The sequence below is a fragment of the Condylura cristata genome, unplaced genomic scaffold (genome assembly GCF_000260355.1).
Source record: "Condylura cristata isolate star-nosed mole 26May11 unplaced genomic scaffold, ConCri1.0 scaffold00024, whole genome shotgun sequence".
NCBI classification, from domain to species: Eukaryota; Metazoa; Chordata; class Mammalia; order Eulipotyphla; family Talpidae; genus Condylura; species Condylura cristata.
The window spans coordinates 8,359,774-8,369,450 of NW_004567125.1; the positions used below are offsets into that span (position 1 = coordinate 8,359,774).

Genomic DNA, 9,677 nt, shown 5'->3' on the forward strand with positions numbered 1-9,677 from the left:
GCCCCCGGGACGGAACCTAATCTTGGACTATTGAAGACCTGAAAGCCCTGGTCCCTGCCCAAGCCAGCAGACGCGCCTACTGGCCCCAATGGGGACACCTGATCCACTGCCGCTTGCTCCTCAAAGGGGGACACTGTCCCCCAGGGTTTCTGCCCCACTGGCACAGACAAGGAGGGAAACTGGGTCGCAGGGATAAAGTGACAATGGCAGGCAGCAGGCGGGCATGGGACAGGAGCGGGGCACGGCAGGCACAGCCTGGCCCCCAAGTCTGCACAAATCACCTGCCCCAGGATTGCCCAGTCCTGCAGGGGCAGAAATTAGCATTAAAGTTTCATGGGTGGTCAGCTGAGAACAGGAGAGAAGCTGCCTAAGATACCACATACAGTTGGGGGTCCTCCTTTCCCCATCTAGAGAGATGCCCCTGGGCATCTGGTGTAAGCTGGAGTGGCAGCAGTTCTGGGCTGCAGGGAAGCCATTGTCTCCCCTCCTGCAGCAGGCCAGCCTCTTCCATGGCCTGGGAATGTCTGTCTCCTGCTCTGTTTCCTATCCAGGGCACAGCAGCCAGGGGCGGCCAGGGGCAGGCCTGGCGGGGAGCTCCTTCTGGGTGCAGGGTGCAGAGACCTACACCTCTATCTGAAGGTCCCTTCACTGTCCTCCACCCACCATGCCTCTGCCCAAGTACTGTACCCTCCCACAGCCCCTATGCTTTGGGGTGGGGAGCACTTGGCCTCAGAGGGCTCCAGGGTGTCCTGAGGTGCAGGAGACAGACAGGAGTCTCACAGATACCTGCACCCAGGGGCGCTTTGTTAGTGCTTTGTTACCTCGGGCAGGGCCTTGACCTCTCAGGGCCTCAGTCTTCCCATTTGTGGAATGGGCTTAGCCCTTTAAGGCACCTCCTAGTGTTTTACACAGCCAGTCACTCTTAGCTAGATTGGGTCACTGCCATCATGGAGCAAGTGTCTGGGCATGAGAGTTCCTGCTGGGGCTGGGGGGTGGGGGTGACCCAAGCATAAAGAAGAAGGGAGCAGGATTGGACACCTGTCCTAGGTGGTGGTGCAGCTGAGCTGGAGGCTGAGACAGAGGCCCTGGGCCTTTCAGGTAGAGGGAGGGAAGCCAGGAGGACTGGGAAGATTGAGAGGAATGTTGGTTTGGCTGAGCCTGGGTGTGCAGGGTGCAGGCACAGGAAGCTGGGAGGTTGGCAGACAACAGCCAAATCTTGGGGACCAACAAACACCTGACGCAGGGTCTGCTTGTTCAGGCGGGGAGTGGGGACCTGGACCCCATTTCTAGGATTCAGGGGCCAGCCCTTCTGTCCAGCCCAAGCCACAAGCCAGCTCCCCTCTCTGCTCTAGCTCCAGGCAAGGACTTGGAGCTCTGTGGCCATGGACCTGGCTTGGAATGATGACTCACCTCCCTCCCTAGGTGGCTGGGGACCTGGCCCTGTGTGGCCCAGAATTGGTAATTCAGCCCAGACTGCTCAACTTCATTTCCACTGGGGAAATTATGTGCCACTGGATCTGACATATGAAGTGTTGCCCAGAGTGACCCAAGGTCTCCAGGCCAAGCCCACCTGTCCTTGTTTATGTCTCCTCTGGTGGCGGGGACATTTATGGTGTTGACTGAGGTTGTTCAGCAAACATTCATGGTCACTGCAGCCCAGCTGAGCCTGGAGACAGGTCTTCCTGTCCCAGGAAAGCCCGGGAGGGGGTGCCAGGCAGGACGGTACTCTGAATGCCAACCTGACTTATCAAATGGGTACAATACATATTCAAGCATGTTTTGGAAGTGGAGTGGGGGGCACCCAAGGGCAGACACCCCCACCCACTGTGTGACGCAGGCCAGTTCACTTCCCTCTCTGAGCCTCAGCTTCCTCATTTGCAAAATAAGACTGGAAGACCAGCCCTGCTAAGTCTATGACCTGGAGCACCCCACCCCCCCTCCACTTTCCTGCCCACCCCAATCATTAATATAGTTGGCAGAGTGTTGGGGCACTCTCTCTCCGAGGCCTGGCTGGCATGGAGTGGCATAGTTTAAGGGCTATGGGAGAGGGTGGGAACAACTATATTTGAGGGCGGGGTCTTTGGGGAACTTTCCAGTGTAGGGAGCAGAGGGGGGTTGGGAGAGCCTAACCTGGCAGGCGCTTAGGCAGTTCCGTCTGCTGCTTCTGTCAATATGAGCCTTCCTGTTTTGGAGATTAAACCTAGGCTGAGCAAACAGCTTCAAGGAGGCCCCTCCCTGCCACCTCCCCTGCAGCCGGGGTCCTGTGCTGGAGGCACCTGGGGGCTGTGGGGGTGGCAGGGACAGAGGGGTCCCAGCTCTGCCACTCCTGCCTTCAACAAGCCCTAGACCACAGTCCAGGCAGCTCGGCCACTGCCCCAGCCCCCACTGACCCCCACCGAGGTCGCCCCCGGAAGCCCCCCGGGTAATCCTTCCGCTCAGGGCGGGTGCGCTGTCCCCGTGGCTCTGCCCGCCGCATCCTCTGCCCTCGTGTAACCTCCTGCAGGAAGCCGGGAGCAGGCTGATCCTCACCACCTCCTCCTCGCTGGGCCCATGCCCACCTGGTGTGGATTCCAGGCATGCCAGGACCCCTGAGCAGCCCACTGATCTCATGTCTGGGGAGAGACCCATCACCTCACTGGTGAATTTTCACCTCAACATTGTGGGTTGGTAAAGCCTTTGCTTAGGGCCTGGCTTGTGCACACAGCAGGACATTTGTTGTCAACCCTGGATTCTAGTACACCCTGGTTGGCACTAGTAGTGTGTGTCTCCCCAGGGTATGAAAACCAAAAATTGTCTCCATGCATTGCCAACTATGTCCTGGGGCCTCAAACCACCCCCAGCTGAGAACCCCTGGCTAGTCCCTTCAGACACTGGATGCTTACAGACCAGAGCCCCAGAGGCCTGAACCTCCTGCCGTTAGGGCCTCAGTCCAGGCGGTTTCATCCTCACTGTCCGCCCCCAACCCTTACATCCAGGGTCCACGCACCTCTGAGCAATCTGGCCCTGCTCTCATAGGCAAACCATGCCCAGGCTAAACTTTACTGTTGGCCGCACCTTCAAGGAAGGAAGGGAGGAAGGAAGGGAGGAAGGACAAAGGCAGAGTGATCCTTATGCTCCTCCCAGTTGCCTCCTTCCTCGGCACAAGCACCTAGGGGCCGAGGGGCAGACAGATAGACAGGCTTGGGTTGGTGCGTGCTACCTACGCTGGGCCTCAGAGTCACTTCTCCTTGTAAAATGCAGCTGGAACCACATCCTTCTTGCTCACAAATCTTCTGTGGCTTCCTAGTGTCTCCCTAGCGTGGGCCTGAGGCCCCTGCTCACTTTCATCTCCCACTGCATTTCTACTCCCACCCTGCGGAACACAACCTCTCCAGACACTCTGGCTGGGCTGTCTCTCCTTCCACCTCCCTGCCTTCCCATCACCCTGTGTCTGTCCACACCTTCACGCCACAGGGCAGGACTCACTGTCTTTTCCTGAAGCCTCTCCTGAAGCCACTAACCTCCAGCCCTGAATTAGATTCTCACATGAAATCCAGTGAATTGCCCAGCACCTAGGCCCCTGGCACACTTACAACTAAGCCCTCTTCAAGCCCACTACTCTTTGCCTGCTTGGGGGACTGCTGGATGGCTGATGAATCCTCTTCCAGAGCACTGTGAGCTTCTGAAGCGGGGGTTATATCCGCCTCCACCTAACTCCCCTAGAGCCAAACTGAGCCAAGGCTGGAGGAAATGTCTGGAACACTGGTGGACAAGGAGGTGGATGGATGGGCCTCATGGTGACGGCTTAGCTCTGTGGGCAGGAGTGGTACTCCTGGGCCCATAACCTCCACATTTCTTACTTCCTGGACAGCATAGCTGACCTCAACCTGTGAATGAAGGAGAGGTAGCACCCCAGGCTTTTGGGGTGGGGGTGGGCAGGCCAGCCAGGGTCTTGTGAGAGTGAAGACTCAGAGAGTCTTCCACTGGAGCCGCTCCTCAAACTGCTCCTTGGGTCTGCTCTCAATGATATGGTTGGGGTGTGGGGTCATGAATGGGGCAGGGGGTTATGCCTGGGGCCTGGCAGGCACCAGCACTGCCACACCCCACACCCTGTCCAACTGTGACCGCAGCACAAGCTAGCCATTCTTGCTAAGACAAAGGCCGGCTGGGGGGCAGGGTGGCTCTGGTGTCTCCTTAGTAGGCATCTGGCCTGTCAGGATGTCACTAAGTGGGTTCTGGTGGCTGGGGTCCGCTACTGGGGGCTGCAAATCAGATTAGTCCAGGCTAGCTCCGCAGGCCAGATGGCCCAGTGGGGCCACCCAAACTGCTGCAGCTGCCAGGTCTAGGCCTGCCACTCTCCTGTGTGCACAAACCTTGACCCCATGCCTGAGAGAGCCCTGCAGGCTTGTGGTGCCATCAGGGTTGTCCCTTCTACTCTTTGTTGTTCCACCTGTAAGACCAACAGTTTGAGTGAGACTTTCTGAGTCTGCCTGAGGTGGTGTTTGGAAATGCCTCAGGGCAAGTGGATCTAATGAGAATCCAATGTGGCACCAGCCTCTGCCACCCATCACAGCCTTGCCCACAGGCCCCATCCCCATACAGACTCAGAGCTGAGTGGATAGCCCTCCTTTGAGATCTCTATGAGTCAAGCCTGGTGCTTGAGGGAGGGAGGCAGCGGAGTATTCCCTTGAGTTTTTGCATGTCCATATAACCAAACATCTCCTCTGCTCATCAATTCACCCTTTCCTGAATCCAGCAAATGTTTCTTAAGCACTAATAAATGCCAGACCCTGTTCTAGGCACCGGGGCACAGCCATAAACAACTGTGCCTCTGCCCCTAGGCAGCTGGCACCCAGCGCCTTCTCAGCCCTCCATATACTCTCTCTCTGTCCCTTCATCTACCATTCATCTGTCCATAGTCACTCACCCAACTATCCATGCATCCATCCATTTGTTACCTCTCTCCCTCCTCCCTTCCCTCCCTCAAACTTCCACTCAACCCACCAGCCTCCTATCCATTCCCTTCTTCATCCGTTCAACCAGGATTTACTCTGTGCCAGGCCCTGATGAGGAGCAAAATGTGGCCCTGGACCCCACTGAGCTCCCAGGCTAGCTGGAGAGGCAGGCAGGGGACTGAGCAGTCACAATCTCATGTGTTCAACCATGGTGAGGAGTACCACAGGGAATTGGGGAGGACTTCCTAGGAGAAACAGCACTTGGCTGAAGCCTGGTTCAGGCTCCTAGGTTAGGCTGGACTCTAACAGTCCTGGCCTCTCTGACAATACCTGGCCCCATGGTTCAGGCAAAAGTGCCAGGCCATCAGGGCTCACTGGTGCTTTATGCCTACCTGGTACCAACTGTTTGCCAGCCTGGGGGCAGACAGACAGAGGAGCATCACCAGTGGTTTTACTTTTATAGAACAGCAAAATCTGGAGACCCACAAAGGGAAGGGAACTGGCCCAAGGCCAGAGTGTGTGGGCCAGGGAGTGCAGGGTTCTGGACAGAGTGGGCCTGCAGGTGGGTCAGGCTAGGCTAGGGGTTCTACTCACAGCTATGTTCTGTGAGACTGCCTATTCTTCTCTTGGGGGGCAATGCCCACCCCAGCTGCACTAGTGGGAATCAGCTGCTGTGCCTGCCGCCCCCACCCCCTTTCTTGCCTGGAGCCCAGCTGTGGTGATTTCTTGCCAACCCCTCTCTATTACTTTCTCTCCTGCCAGCAGTGACTCTTCATCCAGAAGCTTTGGGATAGGCCCCTGCCTGGACCACGGGGCGTGTCACCCACTTTCCCTTAGGAAGCCCACAGGCACCTGGTATCTAGGCGGCTTCCACATGCCAGTTCTCCTCTGCTGCCCTCAAGGTGGGCAGGCACTCTGGTGTCCCTCTGTTGGGCAGGACAGGGTGTGCTCAGTTCCACCTCCTGCTCCCACTTTGCAATGAAGTTGGGGGTGCCCCCCCGTAGGCTCTGCCTCGATTGCAGAATGCTGGTTCCTGAGACACTTGAGAGGCCATGGCCTCTCCTTGTGTGGGGGTGGTGTGTGTGTGTGTGTGTGTGTGTGTGTGTCCAGGCCTCGGTTGACTTCCTGCCAGTTAGTGGGTCACCCATTATGTCTTCTGGGTCTTCCAAGGGAAGCTGAGCCCCAGGCCACCAGCAGCCTGTGAGGAAGGGGTTTCTAGAGCCTAGTGGGACTGGCAAGGATAGGAGACCTGAGCACAAGTGGGGATACAACACTTCTGAGCCTGACAGGGGAGTTGGAAGAGGGCCCCCATGGCTGGTGGGTCACTGTGGCCCCTTTCCTTAGCTACCACTCAACCTTAATGGGCAGATCTCAAGCCATTCAACCACTAGGCTGCCCAGCAGCCCACAGGAGCTGTGCTAAGCAGAGGTCAGCTGCTCAGGTGGTGAAGAGACACGTGACCCTGGGCAACAGGCCAGGCTGTTACTGGTCTGACCAATTGCCCATGAACACCTTGTGAAATGGACAGTAATGTCATCCTTAGGATGAGAGTGGGGAAATTGAGGCTCAAGAGGAGGAATGTCACAGGTCCAAGGTCTTAAAGAAGTGGCCCTCTGGGGTGGCAAGGCAAGAACCTGCTGTGGAGGCCTTCAGCCCCTGGGCTGTGTCCATGTGGCCAGGCCTGGTGCTGGGCCCTGGTAAAGCCTCCATCCTTACTTCTCTTCCTGTGACCTTCAAGCCCTGAGGGACTTTTTGGGAAGCTTGGTCAGTTTCCTCACCCCCTCCTTAGCTCCCCATTTCCAGTCTTGGGCCCAGAACCTCCCCCACTCTGCTGTTTGGCTCAGTGGGTCCCTGGAGGGGCCTTTGGATCTAGAGGGAAAGAAGGGGAGTGCCTCAGGCTGTAGCTGAGAGTCTCTGGAAAGGGGCAGGGAGGGGGGGTGGGGGCAGCTAGGCTGGCCTCCCCCCTGCAGTTTTCAGACCTCAAGAAGTCACCACGAAATTCCATTCTCCTGACAGCAGAGAAATGGAATCACTCTTGCCAAAGCCCACGGCCCCCACAAAAATGCTGAAAGTCTTTGTCCTGCTGTTCCCAGACAGGGTCCCCTATTCCCATCAAGTCTGGCTGCAGAAGCACAGGAAACCCTTAACCAGGTTCTGTGCTATGCTTCTGCCAGGCTGGCCAATCCCTGTCCTGTCCTCCCTCCCTCCCTGAGTACAATGCTGTAGTCCTGTGAGCTTGACCTTGCTTTCTGTACAATGGGAACAGAGGGGACAGAACTCCTCCTGCTTTCTGTCTGGCAGCAGGAGGCCAGTAGACAGGTGTGTAGCATGAATCAGAGAAAGCAGGGGTGCTCTGGGTTGGGAGGCAGGTGGTCCTACCTGCTGGGCTGGGGGCCATGATAGGGGTGGCTCACAGGGACTTGTGGCATGGTTGCATAATGCTGTTCTTCCTTCTGCCTCTTACAAAAGGCTTGGCATCTGCAGGGTACCCACTAACTATGAATGCCACTGACCTGAATCTCAGGTATAGTGCACAGCTTAGGAAAAGAATTGGGGGCTCAACAGTGCTCAGACTATCAGGGTATGGAGTGGGATTTTGGAGAGCATCAGGAAATGGAGCTGAGACTAAGTCAAGAGGTCTGTGACACCAGGTCAGGACTTGAATTCAGAGGCAATGGGGACTCACAGATTTTGATCTGTGGCTGTGCCTGCGGGGTGGTGGATGAATGATTTCAAGTTGTCTGGATCTTGAGTGGAGCGTGAGTAGAGAGGCAGACTGGGAACAGGGAGACCGAGGCAGAGGCTGCTGTAGAGAACCAGAGGGAGATGAAGGCTGAGAAAGAGGTTCTGGCTCTGGCATGGCAAACAGGAGTTGGGGAAAGGGATGTGGGGGAGAGGAGTCCCTGGAGGCCTGAGATTGGGGTTACTGTAAGAGAGCTCTGTTAACTGGGCACCAGTTAGGGGGTGCTTTTCCCTCCTTCCTCCCACCCACCCCCCCCAGCTGCCTACAGGTTAGGAGGCTGGGCTCTAGCTTACGGGGGAGGGGTTTATGGTAGAAGGTGACACCATGGGAGACTTGTCACTTGGGCACAGCGAACACCATCTGCTCAGGCATCTGCCTGCCTGAGGTGGCCCTGCTAATTACCTGGGGGTGGGAACCGGAAGAGGTCTGGGAATCCCCATCCCCCTCTCCTGTTTATCAGAGGAGCTAATGGTAGGGTGCTAAGAGCAAATGGGCCAGTCTCTTGGGTGGGAGTCTTAGCAGGACCAGACGTTTATGCAATAAATTTTTATAGAGCACCAACTATACTCCAGGCTCCTCTGCAAGCTGGCATTCAGGTGGAGGGCGCGGACCAAGAAAGGACGCGTGCACAAGTAAAAGCGCCGTTGCAGGCGGAGTGAAAGGTGGCGCCGTAAGATAGCAGGCCAAACCCGGCGCAGAGCGCGTACTGGGGCGGAGGGTTGAGTACTCGGCGGACCTTCGGAGGGTATGCCAGAGTAGGAGCCCAGCCTGCAGGGGAAGGAGGAGCAGCCAAGCGGAGAGCCGCCCCCAGCTGCTCTGCCGGAAGATGCTGCGGGCAGGGGGCTCGGACCTTGATCCCTCTCCAGAGGGGAGGAGGAGGGGTGGGGGCTTGGCCACTTCCTGGCTCCACGCCCCTCACTCTCAACCCGGACTGTAGGCTCACATTCCTGCCGCCCCAGCTCGTGCTGGGGGCCGGCCCGGCCCGTGGGAAGGGCCGGGGGTGGGCGCCGCCGTGTGCCGGGGAGGCGGGGCGGGGCACAGCTGGGCTACATCTGGCCTCAGCGCTGAGAGAACAAATGGGACAGAAGGCGGCCTTTCATCCCGTGCGGGGAGGGGCGATCTCAGTTTTTTCTCACCACCCGGCGCCTGGAGAATTTTGGGGGCCAATCTTTCAAAGTCAGGCCGGGACTCAAGGAACTTTCTTTGGGGGTGGGGGGTGGATGGAATTTGGTACAGGGGTTTAGCTGCTGGAAACTCGTGTACTTAGCACAGGCTCAGGTGGCTAAGCTCCTCCTTCATATTTGTAACGGCTGCCTAGGGCCAGGTAGTCAGGTCCATCCAGGCACCACCCAGTTACCCGACCCACAAGCAACATCCTCGAGGGAGGAACGCGGCCTCAAGGAGACGCGCACAGCGAGGAAGTAAGGACGGACACTGCGGACGCGCTAGATCCTGAGGCCCGGGAACCGTAATCTCCGTCCGCGCGCCCAGGGCGCGCCGCACCGCGTGCCAACCCGGGTTACCCCCGCAGGGCCAGTTGGGAGAGCAGCGACCAAAGCCCCACGCCCCTAAGTTGCCCGCAGGGGGTGAGCCAGGCCGCGAGGGGCGTGCACGTGCGCAAAGGGGGCGGGGCCCCGGCGCCCGCCCGGCAGTTCCCAGACCCCCGCCGGGGCCCCACGTGGGTGCTGCCCCGCCAGGGGGCGATCTTGGAGAGGCCACACCCTAGGGCACAGGAGCCAGTGAACGCGAGACGAGGGCGGGGCCTAGCGGTGAACCACGCCCCCAGGGGCGGAGTCAGGCCGGAGAGGTTTAAGTACACGGGGCGCTGGCTTCTTACTGCTGGACCGCAGGGCCGGACAATCCCTTAACGCGGGTGTGCCGGGCTGGGCTCACCGGGGCGGGGGCAACCCGGGCAGGGCGCTTCGCGCGGCCGCTACTCCATCATGCTCAAGCGCTGCGGTCGTCGCCTGCTGCTTGCATTGGCGGGCGCGCTGCTCGCC

The 9,677-nt window shown here is 58.4% G+C and overlaps 1 protein-coding gene across 1 annotated transcript in view; it reads left to right on the forward strand.

Moving 5' to 3' along the window:
* The first annotated feature begins 6,244 nt into the window (after window positions 1-6,244).
* The window catches only part of LFNG (LFNG O-fucosylpeptide 3-beta-N-acetylglucosaminyltransferase), an 11,760-nt gene continuing 8,327 nt past the window's right edge, over window positions 6,245-9,677 (forward strand). Inside the window, exon 1 of the mRNA XM_012728893.1 lies at window positions 6,245-6,251. Coding sequence (XP_012584347.1) covers window positions 6,245-6,251 — 7 coding nt within the window. The remainder of the gene's footprint in view (window positions 6,252-9,677) is intronic.